This window comes from Microchirus variegatus (genome assembly GCF_963457635.1).
Source record: "Microchirus variegatus genome assembly, chromosome: 1".
Classification (NCBI taxonomy): domain Eukaryota; kingdom Metazoa; phylum Chordata; class Actinopteri; order Pleuronectiformes; family Soleidae; genus Microchirus; species Microchirus variegatus.
Window position 1 is genome coordinate 45,791,640 of NC_139802.1, and position 21,837 is coordinate 45,813,476.

At 41.8% G+C, this 21,837-nt stretch overlaps 1 protein-coding gene across 2 annotated transcripts in view; it reads right to left on the minus strand.

Moving 5' to 3' along the window:
* sptan1 (spectrin alpha, non-erythrocytic 1) overlaps positions 1-20,443 on the minus strand; it is a 43,592-nt gene extending 23,149 nt beyond the window's left edge. For both annotated transcript variants that reach the window (XM_083895324.1, XM_083895323.1), the window contains exons 1-21: positions 20,346-20,443; positions 8,897-9,133; positions 7,877-8,002; positions 7,173-7,313; positions 6,810-7,090; positions 6,533-6,677; positions 6,269-6,423; positions 5,110-5,245; positions 4,912-5,013; positions 4,690-4,827; positions 4,366-4,476; positions 4,202-4,279; positions 3,949-4,104; positions 3,656-3,860; positions 2,239-2,420; positions 1,917-2,160; positions 1,707-1,829; positions 1,411-1,628; positions 1,229-1,321; positions 1,005-1,139; positions 766-914 (exon numbers count right to left, since the gene is read on the minus strand). In XM_083895324.1, the coding sequence (XP_083751450.1) occupies positions 766-914; positions 1,005-1,139; positions 1,229-1,321; positions 1,411-1,628; positions 1,707-1,829; positions 1,917-2,160; positions 2,239-2,420; positions 3,656-3,860; positions 3,949-4,104; positions 4,202-4,279; positions 4,366-4,476; positions 4,690-4,827; positions 4,912-5,013; positions 5,110-5,245; positions 6,269-6,423; positions 6,533-6,677; positions 6,810-7,090; positions 7,173-7,313; positions 7,877-8,002; positions 8,897-9,130 (3,152 nt within the window). In that variant the 5' untranslated portion in view covers positions 9,131-9,133; positions 20,346-20,443. The remainder of the gene's footprint in view (positions 1-765; positions 915-1,004; positions 1,140-1,228; positions 1,322-1,410; positions 1,629-1,706; positions 1,830-1,916; positions 2,161-2,238; positions 2,421-3,655; positions 3,861-3,948; positions 4,105-4,201; positions 4,280-4,365; positions 4,477-4,689; positions 4,828-4,911; positions 5,014-5,109; positions 5,246-6,268; positions 6,424-6,532; positions 6,678-6,809; positions 7,091-7,172; positions 7,314-7,876; positions 8,003-8,896; positions 9,134-20,345) is intronic.
* Between the last annotated feature and the right edge of the window lie 1,394 nt (positions 20,444-21,837).

A 21,837-nucleotide genomic window follows, 5' to 3' on the forward strand; every position in this document is an offset into this window, starting at 1 on the left:
TGAGGAATTTTTTTTTGAGGAAAAAAAAAAATGTTGAAAAAGATATAAAATTTTGAAAAAAAAAAAAAAATTTAACAATTTTTTTTGAAAAAAACAATTTTTGAAGAAAAAAATTAAATTTTGAAAAAAAAAATTAAATCTTGAAAAAAATTAAATTTTGAAAAAAAAAAAAAAATTGAAAAAATTTAAATTTTGAAAAAATTTAAAATTGTGAGGAAAAAAAACTTATTAAAAATTTCCTTATTTTTGAAGGAAAATCACTTTTTTTCAATGAATATAACATTAAATGAATCAGAAATACACTCTATACATTGTTAATGTGGTAAACGACTATTCTAGCTGCAAAGGTCGATGTTAGCGCAGCTGAAAGACTACATTTTTTTTAAATAAAAATCATTATTTCTAATCTTGTCAATGTCTTGCCTATATTTTCTATTTATTTTGCAACTCTTTTGATGAATAAAAGTGTGACATTGAACGGAAAACACAAACAAATTGTATAGGTGCGTTCAAACTTTTGAACGGTAGTGTATCGGGACTGTTTATCGGACGATTTTTCCCCCTTTGCCAAACATGAACACAAATTAACATATAAAAATAAGAGTTATAGAGGGCAAAAATGAATCAACCTGGTTCAATGTCTATCAAACTAATTTAACCGGACATATTCTACATGCATGACCTTTAAATGTTGAAGGACAGAGTGAGTACAGGACGCTCAGATTCTCTAGTATTAACAAGAGGGAGGTGACGAGGTTCACTCACTGATTGTCGACCTGGTCCTGACGCAGGGCGATGCTGCCGTGCTCGTCCAGCAGGTTCTCCCTGGACGACGACTGCGTCGGGTCCAGTTTCTTCACGTACGCCGCGGGAACGAAGCCCTGGCGGTCGTTGACCTCCACCTTCCACCAGTCCTGCAGCAGCAGAGACAGAGTGAGAGAGTGAGACACCTTCTTCCGTCACATTCGCTGCTTTTCCGTCATCACAAATGACCTCCTCTGTACCTTGTTGGTGCTGTTGAGCAGAGTGAGGATGTCGCCCTTCTTCATGGTCACTTCGCGCGGGCTCTTCTCCTGGTAGTCGTACAGGGCCAGGACCAGCTCCTTCCCGGTCTCGTCGTCGGTCGGCGCCACTTGTTGCTGTTCAGACATGTCACATGATTTGTTTTCTCCAACACTGAAAACCTTTTTAAACGATAAGCTGAGCAGAAGGTTTTTTTTTTTTTTACCCTGCAGGACTGAGCCTGTTCCTTCAGGCTCAGGATGCTGCTGCCGTAGGCGCTCAGGTCAGACATCAGAGCCTCGTGCTTCTTCAGCAGAGCCTGTGGAAAACACACAAACAAAGCGTTTTACTAAAGCGCGAGCACGTCGCGAGCGCGGAGGTGGAACGAGACGCCGTGGGTCCGCGCACCTCGGCGGAGTCCTCGTCTTTGCCGTAGTCCACGCTGCCCACGATCGGCTCCTTCTCCCTCATCCACGACTCGGCCTCGTTGGCGTCGGCGAAGTACTGCTGGGCCTGCAGCGAGTCCTCCAGGTCCTGTCGCCTCTGGGAGGCTTTGGCCTTCAGCGTGTCCCAGCGTCCGTGCAGCTCACCCAGCTTCACTTTCACGTCGTCAGCAGCAAAATGTCCTGGACAACACAGACAGACCGTCAGCGTTATGATTAATGTCTCGCTCCAGCCTCTTCCACGTGAACTCGAACACATACCTTCTTCGACCATGGCGTCTCCTTTCTGCGAGACGGCCTTAATGCGAGGCTCGTGTCCGGTGATCTCAGCCTGCAGAGCCTGGTGCTTCTTCAGCAAGTTCTGGACTCCAATCAGGTCTTTGCCTGAGGAGGAAAAATCAATCAGTCATTAACCACCTGAAAACATGAGGATGTAGAAGAAAAACAATGGATGCCGGGTAGGTTTTCTACCTCTGTTGGTGGAGGCAGCGATGGGCTCTTTCTCGCGGATCCACGTCTCCTCGTCCTCCACGTCCCTGAAGAGCTGCTGCAGCCTGAGGGAGTCGGACAGCTTCTGCTTACGCGCAGCCATGGGTTCGCGCAGGGCTTCGTAGCGAGCGACCAGAGCCTCCTGCTTCTTGCCGATGTTGTCGGCGTCGAAATGTCCGGCCTCTTGGAACTGACGAGCCTGAATGGTGATGCCGTCGATGCGATCCTGAGAAAGACATTCGCACATGAGCGTCGTCTACGTACGCCGTGCTAACACGATGCTAACGGGGTCGGGGGTTTGTACCTGGTGAGCGGCCACGTCCGCCTCCAGCAGAGCATGCTTCTTCTGCAGGTTCTGGACGCTGGTCAGGTCTTTCCCGTAGTCGTCGGACGCCAGGTGACCCTCGACCTCGTACAGCCACAGCTCAATGTCCTCCACGTTCCTGTTGAACTGCTGCTGCTGGTTGGCCTCACGCAGCTTGACACCTAATTAGACATCAAAAACAAAACTTCGGTTGACTCGAAATGTTTTTTTTAACGTTCAGGTTTAAATCTTCAGCAGATAGTTAGTTGTAGGCAAGTGGACTTTGTTTTGAACACCTTACACCTCTCAACCAAGAAGTTTTTTTCAGTTCAGAAGTGAAGAAACCTTGGAGGAGAGGTGAAACATTGAAAGATGAAGTTGGGAAGTAAAGGAGCTTCTTGGTTCAGAAATGAAGAAGCTTCTTGGTTGAGAAGTGAAGAAGCTTCTTGGTTCAGAGGAGAAGAAGTTTCTTGCTTCAGAAGTTAAGAAGCTTCTTGGTTCAGAGGTGAAGAAGCTTCTTGCTTCAGAGGTGAAGAAGCTTCTTGCTTCAGAAGTTAAGAAGTTTCTTGCTTCAGAAGTTAAGAAGCTTCTTGGTTCAGAGGTGAAGAAGTTTCTTGCTTCAGAAGTTAAGAAGCTTCTTGCTTCAGAGGTGAAGAAGTTTCTTGCTTCAGAAGTTAAGAAGCTTCTTCGTTCAGAGGAAAAGAAGCTTCTTGGATGAGAAGTGAAAGATTGAGAAGTGAAGAAGCTTCTTGGTTCAGAGGTGAAGAAGCTTCTTGCTTCAGAGGTGAAGAAGTTTCTTGCTTCAAAAGTTAAGAATCTTCTTGGTTCAGAGGAGAAGAAGCTTCTTGGATGAGAAGTGAAAGATTGAGAAGTGAAGAAGCTTCTTGGTTCAGAGGTGAAGAAGTTTCTTGCTTCAGAAGTTAAGAAGCTTCTTGCTTCAGAGGTGAAGAAGCTTCTTGCTTCAGAAGTTAAGAAGCTTCTGTTTCAGAGGTGAAGAAGCTTCTTGGATGAGAAGTGAAAGATTGAGAAGTGAAGAAGCTTCTTGGTTCAGAGGTGAAGAAGTTTCTTGCTTCAGAAGTTAAGAAGCTTCTTGCTTCAGAGGTGAAGAAGCTTCTAGGATGAGAAGTGAAAGATTCAGAAGTTAAGAAGCTTCTTGGTTCAGAGTTGAAGAAGCTTCTTGGTTCAGAGGTGACAAAGTTTCTTGCTTCAGAAGTTAAGAAGCTTCTTGATTGAGAGGTGAAAAGTTTGGAAGTGAAGAAGCTTCTTGGTTGAGAGGTGAAACATCTATATATAACCAACTACTGAAGATGACCTGGAATGACCAAGAAACCAAAGGTTTTGAGCAGATAAACAGTGACAGTCCTAAACCAAATACAGCGTGAAGTACTTTGAAGTACTTTTGTTCACGCATGCGTACCTTTCAGCTCTGTGGCCGCCAGCAGTTTCTTCCACTGGGAGCTGACCTCCTCCATGCGCCCGGCCACCTCAGTGGAGGCGTAGTGTTTCCCGTCCAGCAGCGCCTGGCCTGACTTCTGCAGATCGTCGATGCGGCTCTGGTTGGCCGACAGTTCGGCTTCAAACGCCTGGTATTTCTGAATTTTACCCTGAAGGTTGGACGGATCCTGTTGGCGAGAGGTCGGAGGTCAGAACGGCGAGAATCGACACCGGCACCAAACAAACACAAAGCGCTCAAAACGCAAAACGCTTAACCTTGTAAGCCTCGTCGGTGGCCGTCTTCATCTTCTCGTTGATCCAGCTCTTGAGCTCGTCAGAGTCCCTGAAGAACTGCTGCAGCTGGAACGAGTCGTCCAGGCCGGCGCGCCGAGACTGCGCTCGCTCGTGCAGGGCGTTGCGACGGCTGAGAAGCTGAGGAGGAAGAGACGGGAAAGAGGACGGTGTTATCATCGCGGGTGAGAAGTACGAATACGTTGTCGTTGTTAGCGAGGTGATTCTAATCACTCACAGCATCTCTGCGTGTAGCCACGTCTTCTTTGGCGTAGTGGTTGTTCTGAATCAGCTTGGTGGCAAACTCGTCCAGGGCCTGGAGATAAAAAGACACAGGGGTTAAAAAGAACCCGTCTGTTATCGCGGTAGGAATTTTAAAACTATACAAGTGCAGTAACTGACAGTGATCTTCTCCTCCTGGGCACTGAGCGACTTCTCAAAGTCTTCGTGTTTCTTCAGCAGAGCCTCGACGCTGTCCAGGGAGTCGCCGAGGTCTTCGTTCAGGAGGAAAGCCTAGACGACAGAAAAACAGGTTACTCATCGGAAATCGACACTGAAGGTATTCTAATCTCTGAAAATAAGAAATTAACTCATATTGAGCTTGGATTTTTGGTTGAAAACGACCAAGCACCAACAAAGTCTATAATTCTAAAGGTCACAAGTGATTGTATTCCATGTTTCTGCTCTGAAATAAATACATTGGAGTCAAGACTCTTTGTTGTTCACCTCTTGTTTGCTCATCCAGTTGTCCACCTGCTCCGTGTCCCTGTAGAAGAGCTGCAGGTCCATGCACTGCTCGTACTGCTGCCTGCGAACCTCCCACAGTTCCAGCAGAGTCTCCTTCTCCTCCGTCAGGATGCCCAGCTGCACAACAAACCATTTTAGAATGTAACGCACGGTGGTCGTGATTTAGTGAAGATAAATAAATCGTCTGATCTAATCGTCTACCTTCTCCTTGACCTCGTCAGAGGCGTAGTGTCCCGTGTTGAGCAGAGCCTGACCGGCTTCATCGGTGGATCTGAAACTGTCCTCGTGAGCATTGATTTCACCCTGAAACAACAAAATAAATGGACATTTTTAAGGATTTTTGAATTAAAATGGGGAGATGTTTCGCGGTGGTTAGGGTTTGCAGGAGACGGGATGTACCCTGTGCTCCTGGTGGCGGTCGAGCAGAGCCTCAGCTCCGGCCACATCATTGGCCAGTTCGTCAGCGTTGATCAGGGCCTTCATCTCCGTCACCCAGCTGGTCAGGTCCCTGAAGTCTGCAGTGAAACGCTGCAGCCTAGAAGACATGGCCACAAGAGGGCAGGAGTGAGCAGACGATGGAGGGAAGGACTTTCAAGAAACATGAGCTACACCGTTCATGCACTTGAAATCATGTCTGAATTTCAACAAAATTTTTTGGTAAAAACTAACGTATGACTTATTTTCACATTTTGGACAAAAAAATTCACACAATTTGCCAAAAAAAAGAAGGGCAAATTGGACAAATCTTACAAAAAAAATTGGTCAAAATTTTGACGACATACTAACATATGACTTATTTTTACATTTGGACAAAAAAATTGGGTAAAAATTTGGACGACATACCAACATATGACTTATTTTCAAATTTGGACAAAAAAATTGTTAAAAATATGTGGGTCGAATTTTGGACGACATTACTTGTTTTGACAAAATTTTGATAAAATTTTACAAAACATTTTTGGTCAAAATTTGGACGACATAGTAATGTATGTCGTTTTTCACATTTGCCCTAAAAACATTAGGGCAAATTGGACAAAAAAATTTACAAAAAAATTTGGGTCAAATTTTGGATGACATTACTTTTTTTCACATTTTTGACAAAAAAAAGTTGACAAAACATTTTTGGTCAAAATTTGGATACAATTCTACAAAAAAAGTTGGTCAAAATTTGGACGACATACTAACGTATGACTTATTTTTACATTTGGACAAAAAAATTTGGTCAAAATTTGGACGACATACCAACATATGACTTATTTTCAAATTTGGACAAAAAATGAGACAAAAAAATTTGGGTCAAATTTTGGACGGCATTACTTTTTTTCACATATTTGACAAAAAAAATTGACAAAACATTTTTGGCCAAAATTTGGCCAAAATTTGACAAAACATTTTTGGTCACAATTTGGACGACATACTAATGCATGACTTTTTTTTCACATTTTGGACAAAAAAATTGGACAAAAATATTTATGTCAAAATTTGGATGACATACTAATGTATGACTTTTTTTCACATTTTGGATACAAAATTTGACAAAATGAAGGCAGTGTTTTACCGGTAAGAGTCGTTGAGGCGGGTGTGTCGCTCAGCAGCCAGAGTGCGGATCTGCTCCCAGTTGGTTACCAGCTCGTCCTTCTTCAGGTGGATCTGGGCGGCGTTCTGTGGGTGAGTCTCCTGCAGGCGCTCTGCGTCTCCGCCCAGAGTGTTGACCTACAACCAGACAAGAGCAGAGACGGTTGAGGAACTAGAACGTCGTCGTAGAAGTAGTTGTTCTAACTCGGGGATGGTTTGTAAGACAAGATGAGATATATGTTCCTGCCTTGTCCTCCAGAGCAGCCAGGTCTCTCTCCAGACCCTCGTGTTTACGCAGCAGAGCCTGAACGCTGGCCAGGTCGCGGCCAAAGTCGTCGGAGGCCATGAGCTGCTCCTTCTCCTTGATCCAGCTGATGGTCTCGTCCACATCCCTGAGATCAGAAGGAAAGCAAAGAAACATGTTTTTTTTGTACTACCGGGTCTTCCCAGGCTACTCCATAGATCGCGATATTACGACGATGACAACGTCACGGTGGACTCCTTAGCGTTTCGGCGTCCGTTACCTGTTGAACCGCTGCACCTCGGCAGCTCCGAACAGCTTGCCCTGCCTCTGCTGGGCCAGGCCCTTCAGCCGCTGCCACGCCGCGTTCACCTCCTCCTGCTTGCGGACGATGAGCTCGGCCTCCGGGTGCGTCTCCTGGATCAGCTTGGACGCCAGCTGGTTCACCTCGTTCACGCGCTCCTCGTGGGCCGCCAGGTCCGTCTGGAACTCCTCGAACTTCTTCTGCAGGAGCTCGACGTGCTCCAGGTCCTGGCCCAGCTCCTCGGAGGTGACGATGGCCTCCTGGAAGATCGATCATACGCTTGATTAGGAGCTATAAAAAAATACTTGTACGTGAAACTTGTAAAGCCTTTCGTCGTCTGACCTTATCGCTGATCCAGTCCAGGGCGTCCTCACACTCGCGCAGGTACTGGACCAGTTTCTGGGCCTGCAGCAGACGCGTGCCCTTCTCCTTGGTCTTCTGCAGCAGGAGGTCCCACAGTCGATGGAGCTCCTCCAGACGAGTCTACAACGCAGAAGAAAAGGTGGATCTTTGGTAAAAAGGTCACAGCTCGTTGTTGTGGAAAAGACGCCAAACAAAAAGTGAGCCGACACATTAGGGCCGTCACCCATGGAGAGGAGAAAGTCAGAGCGAGGACAAAGAAAACTGTGAAGGTTTCTTGGTCACTCCAGGTCATCTTCAGTAGTTAGTTAGATGTTTCACCTTCATCCAAGAAGCTTCTTCAGGTCTAAACTTTGACTTCTGAAAGTTTCACAGTTCTTTACTGAAGGAACTTCTTGGATGAGAAGGTGAAACGTCTTCAAAACCAAGTCCACTCGCCTACAACCAACTAACTACTGAAGGTTTTGAGCAGATCTGCTGGATCTGGGAGAGCTTTTCACGGCACACGGGAGCGACACAGCAGCTCAGCACCTACTTGTGTATACTCCCCAAAATTGACACTGGTAACTACGGGTCTCCGTTGCGTCCGGTACGGCGTGTAGGACTGAACCAGATGGACGGGCGTTAACGGTAAATGCTTTTAAATGTCCACTCTTTCACAAACACACACTGACGGAGACTCTTACTCGAATGATCTCGGAGGCAAAGTGTCCCTCGTTGATCATGAGGTTTCCCGTGTCGTCCAGTTTGATGATGGCGCCCGAGTTGGCCTGAACTTCAGCTTCAAAGGCCTGATGTTTCTGCAGCTTACCCTGCGGTAAAAAAAAAACAAGACAATCACGATCAAACCTCCTTATTTAAATGATCCGACAGCAAAACATTAACTTATTTACAATGAGAAAAACACAAATTTGAGGCCCTGGAATGTTTCTAATGGATAATTAAATACAGATTTAGATTCAAACAGGTTTTAAGATTAGTCAAGTATTTAAAAAAAACAGTTAAAAACTAAATTTGACAGAGATCTGGAAGTAAAAATAGTCATATTAAGAGGTTCAAGGTCAAATTTGAGCATGGTGTCCATTTTCATGATTTTTAAGCTGCTTACAGTTGTGACAAATTACATATTTATACAAATACATACAGGACGCACTCAAATGTGATTATTTCACTCTTTTTTTCCCCATTATCAAGGCTTATTTACTAATTTCTGCTTAAATTTATCAGACAAAGTCGTCGTCAACAAGGAACTCGAGGTTAAAATGTGAAAAAAACAGTAAAATCAACGGATTTGAAGGATTAAAAAGACGAAAATCAAGTAAAACACAACAATATTAAGGCTAAATTGCTGATTTCCTCTTACATAACACATGACAGAAAATATACTATATATATATATATATAATTAATACTGAGATGCGGAAAAAAAAACACGAAAATCACTAAATCCAAATTAGTAGTATAAGTAAATAATCATAATAATTTAAACACTATTAACAGAATTCACCTATATTCAAGGTCAAATATGACATTAATGTGTTTATTAATTAAATAAACCACACCAAATGTATGTTGCAACAGCACAAGGATTAAAAATTCTAAAAATCCTTCTAAATATCCAGATTCCACGCACTTTTCAAACCTTGAAAACAACAAATTCGAGCGCGTTCGAGGATAGCGCGGGAGCTAACGCGACGCTAGCGCACCTGCAGGTTGGACGGGTCCTTGTAGTTCTCATCGGAGGCGATCTGCAGCTTCTCCTGGATCCACTTCTCCAACTCGTCGGCGTCGCGGCGGAAAAACTGGAAGCGGTAAGAGTCCTCCAGCTTCTGCCGCCGCAACACCGACAGGTCCTTGAAGCGTCGGTAGCGGTCGAGCACCTGCTGCCGACGCTCCTGGATGTCCTCGGCCGTCTCCAGCACTTTGCCCGCGGCGTCCATCTTCTGTGGAAAAACGCAAGGAAAAAAAACACAGGGATTCGATCGTTAGCGAGACGTGAAATCAATCATAGAAGCTTTAATATCGGGGTTGAAACAGAATTTGTCTCATCTGTGGAAAGGAACGAGACATTTGATGTCCTAAATGTGTTGTTTTGCATAGTTTTATGACTTTAAATGTAGAAAAAGCCCAGTGAAAAAGTGCAAAATGTGCCAAATATTACAAGAAATACTTAGTTTAGGGCTGCAACTGATGATTATTTTCATAAATCGATTAATCGAGTAATCGTTTCGGCCATAAAATGTCAGAAAATGATAATGACAATGTTTTCGAACGTCTCGTTTTTGTCCACAAACCAAAATTATTATTTTTTAATGATTTCTTTGTTCTACGGAGCAAAGAAAACCAGAAAATATTCACATTTAAGATTTTTTTTTACTGATTAATCAATTAAAAATTGATTAATTTAGTAATCGATGATATACTGAATCCCTAATTTAGTCTATACATCCTTTTTTAATGGAAATACTGTGAATAATTGCACTGCAGGCAAACTTTAGCCTGGAGAGACAGGAAATGAGAGCGAATTTAGAAAAAAATAAAAAAATAGGCTGAATATAAGGGCCAAAACTGAGAAGAAAGATGAATAGAGCAAAAAATTGGCATCAGAGATAGAAAAACCCACATTCAGCCTCTGACTTCATAGATGTCTGTAGTACAGTACAGTTCTGTTTCCAGGATCTTTAGCTGCTAAAACTTCCGTCTCTACAGAGACTTGGCTTGGAATCATGAAACAGGATGATATAACAAACAGAATCACCCCCACGACCCCCGTCCCTGAAACCCCTCATGGTCTCATCCTGTTCTCAGGCTGTGCAGCAAACAGAAGAAGAGGCCACTGACTGAAATAGTCAAATACCAAAAGGGGGCGGGGACACGGACATTCCACAGGCATTGGAAACAGTAACCAGGCTTCAGTGGACAAAGAGACTGCAGCACTCAGCGTCTGCTGTCCACTGTGTGTGTGTCCACTCTGTGTGTGTCTGTCCACTGTGTGTGTGTGTTTGTCTACCATGTGTGTGTCCACTCAGTGTGGAACTCCAGTGCTCCAGGACTCTTGTCACTGTTAGAATACAGAGGCCACACTCTAAGACACAGACGATATTTCAAAATAAAAGCATATCTCACAGAGTTAATGAAGGGATTTATTCATATTTATTCAGTTAATAAACTTTTTTTTTTTGTCCTGTGGTTAAAAAAAGAAACCGCAACATTTAAAGGGCCAGTACAGGATTTTTGAAGTGGGCTTTTTATGGAGGCATGAATATATTATTATGAGTGTGTAGCATAAAAGGTGACGGAGATGCACTCTTTGTGCAATATCTGTGTAATCTCTGTATAATCTCTGTATAATCTCTGTGTAATCTCTGTGTAATCTCTGCCGGAGGTGGGCGGACGCAAGCGGAGTAAAACATTGCTGCAATCATAAAAATAACTCTTCAAATATTTATCGGTTTCTTTGACTAAACGACTAAATGTTGGACTGATTCATCAATAGCCAAAATAATGTCCCGACACCCACTATAATAAAAATAAACAATCCCTTTAATCCATGGGTGTCCGTTATCAAAGGGCCAGATTTGATAATGTGAAGATTCCCAGGGGCCAATGGTCTCTTTCAGACCTTTACCTTACAAATGCACCGTCGTTTGGCACAGTTCTCACTTTTAAAGGTCAATGTAAGCAAATCTAAGCCACGCAGGAGTGAACAAATCACCTCTGTAGTCAAATATCATCATAACATACATAATAATAACAGGAGGTGAATGCTGTCAGGGCTGGGATGTGAACCTGGGACTCTGACCGTTAATAATAATAATAATAATAATAATAATAATAATAATAATACATTATTAAAGCAAAGCTGCAGGTCCGCACTATGTACACGCCCACTTTCATAAAAGCACATTAGCTGTTTATGCGACGCAGACTCCGCCTCCATCAACGGACAAAGAGGAAGAGAGACGAGTATCGATCGGTCGATATTAAACCAAGGTCGAGCTCGTCTGTCCCTTCAGCACATTAGCTGATGGTCCGGTGGAGTGTGTGTGTGTGTCTGTGTGTGTGTGTGTGTGTGTGTGTGTGTGTGTGTGTGTGTGTGTGTGTGTGTGTGTGTGTGTGTGTGTGTGTGTGTGTGTGCGTGTGTGTGTGTGTGTTTTGTTGATGTTGCAGACAGAGTGAATGTGAGGTCTCTGCTGCAGTCAGCAGCTCTCGGTCTCATGAGGCTTCATTACCTTTACCAAACAAACCAGCAGCTCAGTGACTTCACGCAAACACAACATTCACTCTCAAACGTACGTGTGTGTGTGTGTGTGTGTGTGTGTGTGTGTGTGTGTGATCTCATTATTAGCATCGACTTCACTGCCTGGAAAAGAAACACTCCTACCCCCCCCCCCCCCCCCGTCCCACTTCACAGAGAGAGTCAATCATCTCAGGGGGTTTAAAACGACCTCAGCCTCATTCTACACACTCATGTAAGGAAGAAGTAAAGTTAACTCACACTTACACCGAGTTATATATGACAAAATTGCAATATCCAGACGGTATATCAGCTGTATTTAATTATGCAAAACAAAAATGTGATCAAATTCTTGCTCGTTAGAAGATAAAATATGCTTTGTTATGTTAAAAGACTCAGAAAAATGTCAAACAATCAAGATTCAGATCAATTTGCATTAATGACATTTGCATTCAAGATGCAAAAATGAGCAGTCACAGCGATTTCTAATCACTATTTGTCGAAATAATGTAAATTATATTTTTTTAATATATAGTATACTGACATTTTGCGATAACAATACATTTTTTGATTAATTGTTCAGCCTTAAACCCGACTACACACCAACGTAATCCCTGTGTGAGTGTCATAAACGGATATTTTTCAGTGTGTGTGTGTGTGTGCACGTGTTTCTCTTGCAAAAGTGCAATATCCAAACCAAAATAATGTATATAAACTATATTTAATTAAGCAAAACAAATTCTTGCTCTTTAGAAGATAAAATATGCTTCGTTTTGTTAAAAGACTCAGAAAAATGTCAAACAATCAAGATTCAGATCAATTTGCATTAATGACATTTGCATTAAAGATGCAAAAATGAGCAGTCACAGCTATTTCTATTTTTTTTTATTCTAATTTCTTAGTATAGTATACTGACATTTGAAAATTGCACCAGGCCATATTGCAATTTCAATACATTTTTGATTAATTGTTGAGCCTTAAACCCGACTAAACACCGACGTAATCTCTGTGTGAGCGTCATAAACTGATGTTTTTCAGTTTGTCAGCATGTGTGTGTGTGTGTGCATGTGCTTCTCTTGCAAAAGTGCAATATCCAAACCCAGAGACTGTATATAAGCTGTATTAAATTAAGCAAAACAAAAATGTGATAAAAAAAAATTGCTTGTTAGAAGATAAAATATGCTTCGTTTGGTTTAAAGACTCTGAAAAATGTCAAATAATCAAGATTCAGATCAATTTGCATTCATGAAATTTGCAAAAAATTAGCAGTCGCAGCGCTTTCTTACCATAATATCTGTGGAAATAATGGAAATAATAGTTTTTTAGCAGGCCATATTGTGATTTCAATACATTTTACGATAAATTGTTGAGCCTTAAACCCGACTACACACACCGACGTAATCCTTGTGTGAGCGTCATAAACCGATGTTTTTCAGTCTGTCAGCGTGTGCGTGTGCACGTGCTTCTCTTGCAAAAGTGCAATATCCAAACCCAGAGACTGTATATAAGCTGTATTTAATTAAGCAAAACAAAAAACGTGATACAATTCTTATGCTTCGTTTTGTTAAAAGACTCTTAAAAATGTCAAATAATCAAGATTCGGATACATTTTTGTTAATGAAATGTGCAAAAATGGAGCAGTCGCAGCGATTTCTAATCCTAATATCTGTCAAAATGATGTAAATAGCAGGTCATATCGAGATTGCAATACATTTTACGATGAATTGTTCAGCCTTAAACCCGACTACGCACCGACGTAATCCCTGTGTGAGCGTCATAATCTGATGTGTGTGTGTGCACGTGCTTCCCTTCTTGCACACGAGGCAACATAATCGTACATTAACGCCGATTGAGTCACCTGATCTCAGGAGAGCGGGTTTTTTACGTGCGTCACGTGACGCGTTAAAACACGTGACGTTATAAAATCACGTCCGCGTTCGTCGCTCAGTCTGATTGTTATTGGAGCTAAAGCGAACGTCGTCCATTTAAAAAAAAGAAAAGAAAAAGGACATATTTAGCGTCGCGGAGCAGCTAGTGGGACGCGTCCCCTCCCCTCTGAACGCGGCCCTGCAGCAGCTGATAAGACTTCTTGAAGCAGCAGATAACAAACAGCTTCTGCTTCTCTTCACCTCACAGCTGCCTCCTCCTCCTCCTCCTCCCCCTCCTCCTACACTCGCTCCATCAGACGCCTACGCGCGACACCGCGAGCAAACGGCTTGTATCGCGCGGTGCATTTCAGCGTTTTTATGCCGTTCCAAAGTCCACTCAAAGTGCTTTTACAGGCACGGAGAGAGAGAGAGGGGAAAACGCAACACAGGACGCAGAGAATAATCATAATAATAATCATCGTCATAATAATAGGACTAGGAAATGGAGACTCGGGAGCGGATACAGGAAACTGGAATCCCTACCCTCAAGGTCTGCATTTATGCACAGGAAGAAAACGGCTGCGTGTCAGGAATGAGGAGAATATCTTCCATTTCAAAATTCCATACTTTTCCAGACTTCACTGAGGATTTTTCAGTCGATATTATATGACGTAAATAAATGGTTTTAAAATCCTTTCAATTCCAACTTCCTCTTAAAATCCTCATTTTCCACGAAGTCAGCCCTCAGAGAAAACTAACATCGACGTATGACGACGACACGGATGGAAAATGATAAATAAATGAGAATCACAGTCAGTAACAGTAACCGTGGTAACTCGACACCATTCTACAGCCAGTTTGATCAGTTTCATATCATCTACAGGTCGGCCATGTTGCGTTAGTAACTTGTTTTGATTTAAATATATATTGATATATTTAATTTTAGACAGTGAGATAATAGTCTGGGTTAAATTAAATTCCATACATTTCCATACGTTTCTCATGCTGCGTAGGGACCCTGTTTCATCAGCTGATGAATGACAGTAAACGTTCAAGACCAGTGTTCAACACAGAGGACTTAACATTAATAAAATACATTATAATAGTAGTACTTTTCACTTTAGATCTTGATCTTTACACGTCTTATTCTAAAGAAAACATCTTTGTTGCCCGTAACAGGTTTTCAACGCGTTTCTCAAATGAAAATGAGAATAACGATGACGTAAAAATTACCCATAATTAGATATTTACTCATAGAATCGTTGCACCCTAATGTACAGACACTATAGACATGAGGCCTTAAGTGCTCAGAGGACGTACAGTAAAGGACTAAGACTGCAGAGGCTGCACTTATCGATTCACTCAGAATGTTGATCAACAAACAACCCTGTGGAATTCTCACCGGGAAGTCCTGGACAACGACAACCATCAATGCAACGGCCTTTAAAAAACAGTTAAAGTCGTCGTCGCACAATAGCATAATGTGACATATTACAAACGAGGCCCAGCCCTAGAAACAACAGCCATTCTGCATGTTTCTGTGTGATCATCATCATCATCATCATCATCGTCGTGAAGAGGAGGATGAAGTCACTCGTTCAACAAACTCCCAGTTAGTTACCATGGCGACCCATCTGTTTTAAATAGGGATTCGGTGTAATCGAGGATCGAGGACGGAGAGAGGCTGAAGGAATTTACAGGAAATGGGCGAGGTCCACCCGAGAAGACGAGGACGTCCATTTCCACTGCCGGAGAGGACGGAGAGGACGGAGAGGACGGAGAGGACGAGGGGATTGATAAGAAAATATGGTGGTTTTGCATATTAGAACCAGATGGTGGATTAAACACAGGTTTCCACACATCTATACTTTAAAATGCAAAAACTCTAAAAGCGAGGAGGTGTCAAAGGAAACATTTATATCCCGAAAGACACGTACTTTTACTAGTTTAGCTTAAATAGATGTTTGCTTTTTGTGTATTTGTGTCGCATAATCTCGTTTTCTCGACATACAGCAGCAGGCGCTCAAATTAGCATTGCAATAACGTCGTGAAACACAATTATTCTGGTGCGGTATAATCACGACAGGAAATGTTCCCATCATCATCATCATCGTCTGGTGCTTAATGGCTCGTCTTTGCTCATTAGTATTTCTAATGTTTCACAAACGCACAGTAAATAGTGAGGCGCCATTAAAAATTCATCTTACAGCATCGGCAGCTCGTCTTACTGTATGTACGAGTCACGTCAGGTCAACGCGCGACGGGATGGATGTATACGTTAGCTCATCGTTCTCTTAAGTGAAATCAATAGCAGGAAGAATTAATTGCATTTAAAGCCGGATATCCTATACATCTCTGTAAAAAAAACAAGCAGAAATAGCATTTTAGCTGAGTCATGTTGTGTGTTTCTTCTTAACGGGAGAAGAATTGTGTGTTTGAAATGACTCGGCACAAACGCGCGAGGTCTCAAACGACCGTGTCGGACTTTTCGATCGTTAAAAAACAAAGTCAACAATCGAACTTTCACGAGCGTAAACACAGTGGAAACTAGCAAACGCCGAGTGCTACGCAGTTCCTATGTTCTCCACGACAACGCGTATCATTTCCATGCAAAAAACTAAAGTCATGCAGCAAAAGTCACTCCACTAAAGGCCTATTCTTCACACACACACATGCACCACCACCACCACCACCGTTAACACTCACCGACTCAGCCCGACACAGTCGTCGCGAGTTCGAGAGGAACGCAAAACAACGTACAGAAGAGAAGACCTTTTCGGACGTGAAGCCTCTGTGTCGCAGCTGACGGTGAGACGACTCTACGTCTGTGACACCATCATCATCATCATCATCATCAGGGTCTGTAACGTCTGTGCTTGAAAACAAATGCTGCTGGAGAGCGGTCGAGGAAGGAGTCCCGGCGTCAGACAGACCGACGCATTGCACCTGCAGAGGCTGCGCTCGCACTAGACGGAGTGCAGCCAAGATGTAGCCCAGCCCAATGCGTCGACCCCTCCCTCCCTCCCTCCCTCATCCCTCCATCCCTCCCTCCATCATCCCTTTACTCAGCAAAACACCACCATCCACCGTCACCACCACTGACCTACACTTCTCTAGAATCATCTTTCCTGCACAAACACAAACACACAAACGGAAACACACTCGGAGCACACGGTGTTTACCTTGAGTTTGGGTTTAGTAAACGTGGACATGCTGCGCGTCTGTTCGTCCATCAGTGACAAGCACAAACACAGTGAGCGCCTTCATCATCATCATCATCATCATCATTATTATTATAATAGCATCATATTCATCGTAAACATATTCAACAAATCCAATCCCTAAACACTGGGATCTCGTAAGTCGATTTATGGTCGATATGCAGGAGGATGTCGTCGCGGTGGTTCCCAAACACTGGGTCGGGACCCACAAATGGGTCACGGGAGATATATTTCTGGGTCCACAAAAAAAAATGTTTTACTTGAGATTTGTGCGTGTTTGTTTTCAATAACGTGCATAAAAGTCAGTTTTAGTCAATCCTGATTCAAAACTGTATCATTATTATTACTCCTTGCAGCCGTGTACGCTTTATTACTTTGCTACTACACCTACTGCTCTCATGGAAGACTATTGTTCATAATTAAAGGTGCATTATTAAATAAAATATAAATATAAAGCAACTGGCCATAAAATCCTCCTAATACGTCACTGAACTCACCAACAACAACAGTTCAGCCAAAATATTCGCATTAAAATAATCTTTTGCAGACCGCAAATCATGTTTACGTTTTTAAATCACGTTTCGACAAGTGGCGCCACCTACCGCCGTCTATCAATCATTGCAGTCAGTAGAGTCTCAGCTGCCGAGTAAACCCCGGGTTGCCAGTTACGTGTGAGCTACAATGGCGGAGAAAACGAAACCTAAAAGCATCGGTAGGTATTTTTTGAATTTGAGCGTAGTAACCGTTTTTGGCCACATTCTCACATACGGCGCCTTTAAAACAAGTTCTCTAAACTTTCAGATGTTTAAAAAACGAGACAGTAAGAACATCATCTTTTCCAGGTATGGTGATTGTTGCATAAATATATTTACTGCAATGTATAATGTATAAGTTACGGTGGTCAAATATTTCTAAATACTGCAGCATTATCCACACTACTAGGTTTTTATTTTATTAAACTACATCGTCTTTTAAACCGTCCAAACTAAAAGACGAGACATAAATCCCAGGGTAAAATGGACGCAAAAACCAAGTGAATTCAGTGAAAAGTGAGTGATGTGGATGTAGGCCATGTGGTAACTGTAACACGGCCGTGTCGAGGGACAGTTCACTAGCTGTGGGAATATCACAGTAAAGTATTTTAGGTGGCACAGCTGTCCCAGTTTAAGTCCATGAGCTCAGACTCCGCCGTCACAAAACGTTAGCAATGCCTCGGCGCTGAAGCTCTCAATACCTCCTGTTCCCAACGCCCTGCGGCTCCCAACAACAATGGACGAATATTCACTATTCATCATCCACGGGTTTGCACCAGACCGACGCCAAACAGTGATTAACATTGTGCTCGTGTAATTACAACTTTAATGACGCAAAAATGCGTCTTTAATCATCGTCGAGTTCAATTAATGTCCGTATTACAAGGAGAACAACAATCAGAGCCACAACACGACACAGATTTACTTCTAAAAACGTAGAAATACCTACAATTTACAACTTTCGTGAGGTTGGAATTTCATGAGCTAATGTTTTTGACTTCCTTTCTGGTCACAGGGTGACACGCCTTTCCTCCCCATTGGCATTTATGTCACTACGTTGGAAGCTGTGTGCAGCAGCACGGCCTCAGATTAAAGGGCCAGCTGGTATGAGAGGAATGTGGCATCGGCCTGTCAAAATACCAACGCTGGGACAGTCGGGAGCGAAAAGGTGCAGCACAGTATCATCCCAATGTTGTCACACACGTCGTGGCTTAGCTTTAAAAGGTTTTACTGGATATAGGAAAACATACCCGTGTACGATAATTCGCAGTTCAAACCCAACATAAACTAATGGACAAGGTTTTTGTAATTAGTGTTATAACTTTTAAATAATGCTACGTTCCATTTATATCCATTTACGGAACCGCGAGTCACGCAAAAGTTTCTTGGGCTAGCTAGCCGTGGTATTTAATCGTGAAAAGTATTATGTGTACGAATGATTTACTGGGAAACTAATTTAACATTAACGTAGCAGTGTCTGTACGAGAGAGAAATCCCACGTTGGTGAGGTTGCTCCAAATTTCCGAGCTGGAAATTCCGAGTTCCGACTACAAATGGAATGCACCACAAAACCCGTCGTGCATTGCAGTGACTGAACATGGTTTGTCAGGTGTGATGTTTTCATTGAACAGCTTTATGGTTAAGCTAAGCTAGGTCGCTAAGTTATCGACCTAGGCATTTGCTAATAGCGTTATACAGGATATCTGCAAAAAGTCCAATATCCTACATCTCACGTTTACATCCCGGTTTCTGTTCATATATTCAAATATTAAAATTTTCTACTGGCATTCAGGTTATAATTTCATGCAGAGTTCAGAGCGTCATATGTTTATATATAGTTCTACAAGTGCTGTCAAACGTTAACGCGTCAACGCCGCTTAACGGCGTCAGCGCTAACGTACGCCACGTTTCCATGACGACTGACCGGAAAAAGACACGCGTGACGTCATGTTAACGTGACTCTGGATTGTTGTTAAATTAGTTATTTGTAGCGCTGCTCTTTTCGTTTAATAAACAGACCGCTCCAGTTTCGACTGTAGGCTAACGCTAACGGCGCTAAAACGAGCTAACGGCGCTAACTGGTAACCGGTGCCTGGAATCCGGTGTACCGGTAAACGTGACGTCATTCGCGTCATGGAAACGTGTCGTTACCTATTGCGCAGCACTAAGTTCTACATTTTTGTATATATATTTTGTATTCTATCCTGTTTTATTCTTTTAATGCACAGTATATTCTTATGTTCTATGCCTGATGTCTTATGCTGCTGCAACATAACAACTTCCCAGTATGGGATCAATAAAGTACATCTATCTATCAGTCTGACTGTCTATCATAAATAAATAATACATCAAATGTATGCTATAAAGTAACAATTATTACGATAATATCGAGAATTACAACTAACTGGGTCAAATACTTGTGAAGGCAAATCTTTATTCATAACATTGTAATAATAATAATGTCATTTTTTGTTATTATTCCATCCCTAAAAACTGTCCCATATCGTGTTTGTTGAACATTTACTAAGAGCTCACATGTTGACATTAATAATGAACGAGGGTGTAACAGGAGGAACAACAGCTGGGTCCATATGTCCACACACTGTCCACACAATGTCCACACGGTGTGTGTCCTCACACTGGGCGGCTCCCTCACTCCCTGCCATGGCTGACAAGCTAAAGCTGCCGACTACACAACCAACATATTTAAAAATACTGTGACATTTATTCGCTTTAACATTAAAATATTGTTTTGAATTCCATAAAGGAATCAATTAAACAAATCAAGTAATGCACCGTTTAGCAGACAGCAGCTCCAGTCCTCACAAATCCACACATTTTAACATTAAATCCACTTTCAAGGAGGGGAAATATTCGTGTTAATTGTAATTACACGCACATAAACACCGAATAAGAATCTGTAATTGAACCGTTGTGTTTGAATGGCAGGCAGGGCGATGGGTGTCGAAGCACCGCTAACGGTGTTTTAAGAGGGTGGCTAACGCCGACATTACTGTTTTTAATACGTCCTCTCGAATAAAAGAGCGCGTTCTATGTGTATCTGTGTTTATTTGTTGTTTTGTGCGTTTTTAAAACATGTCGTTAAACAAAAATACAGCCGGCTAACGCTGCAGAGCGGAGCGGAGCTAACCTAGCCTAGCTTAACCTAGCCACAGCAGCAGCAAAGAGATAACACGGACGGAGCTAACAGCGCAGGTTAGCGCGAGCAGCAGTAGTAGCATTTACACTTTTATTTTAAAATCAACAGCGCAATCGAAATAAAAGCGTTTTCTTACCTTGTTTTGTTTGTGTGTAAAAAAAAAATTGCGTACGAAGTGTTGGTTTGGTTGAAGCAGGAGAATCGACGACGGACGATGAGAGCTCGGCTCGCTCTTCGGGGATGCCTGTTTTTTTTTTTTTTTTTCTCGCCCAAATTGTGACGTAAGCTTCTGCAGAAACACGACAAGTACCGAGAAATGCCGGAAAGAGCCGAAACCTGGCTCCACGCCATTATTCGTTTATTTTGATATTCTCGTAATATTCTTCAAGGATAATAAACAGTATTTATTCATTTTTAAAAACATATTATTTAGGTAATCATTCATTCATTTATGTATGTATTTATTTATTAAAAAACGAATGAAACCTGATTCATAAACCAGTTATGTCAAAGTGTTTATGATGTAGAATAAACTTTAAATCAAAGAAAAAAATGGCATGTTTTTTTTTTTTAATTAATTACCCATTTTTTATTCAAATAAATTCTTAAATAAAAAAAACATGTTATTAAAATGAACAAAATCAAAGTCAAGAAAACACACAAACATTTGAATTATGTGAAAAAACATCTACATTAGACAAACAAATAAATAAAAAACACTGGAGTGTGTACTGTATGTGAGGATGTAAACGTGGAAGTCACTGTTTTTCTTTTTGTTTTAGTCAAAAGCACCGGAGTTTGTGTGACATGACAAAACAGCATAAATATGACAAATAAATGAACAGTAAAATACCTCTTTTTTAGATGGTAACAGTTGATTTAAAAAAGACTTGGCCTGTGCTTTAATGACGTAAAGTTGGTATACGAGTCATTTTTGGCTTGATTTAAATTAAAAATAACATCCTTAACGGTTAAAAACAACGTAAACATGAAGATATTTGTATATTTGGATGTTTAGTCAAACAAGGAATTGAAAATAAAGGATATTTTTTCATTAAAAACTCAGTTTATAAAATGCGGACGTGGTTTTCTGGAAACCGATGCAGAAGTAAAAAAAATATACTGAACAGCCACCAGGGGGCGACTCCTTTTGTCTCAGTTTGAACGGAAGTCTTTGTGAACGCGAGCATCACCTTCTCTTATGATTGTGTTAAAAAAAATTCACGTAGCTTAGCAACATTTCACCCACGATGAATCCTCCACGTTATTGTCGCGAGTCTCGCGGCGGTCCTAGCGTCGTAGATGATTACGATAAAAAAACTACGTCTTTGTCACGCTGCAAATGTAAAAGTTTTTTGTTTTTTTTTATGCGTAAACGTAAAAATGAATAAACCTTTAATGCTTTAAGGTTAGCAACAATTAACCTACGATGAATCCTCCACGTTATTGTCGTGAGTCTCGCAGCGGTCCTAGCATCGTAGATGATTACGATAAAACAATACGTCTTTGTCACGCTGCAAATGTAAACGTCTGGGTTTTTTTTACGCGTAACGTAAAAATTAATAAGCCTTTAATGCTTTAAAGTTAAAAAACATATCAAGATATAATATTTTTTACAGCAGGTTTTG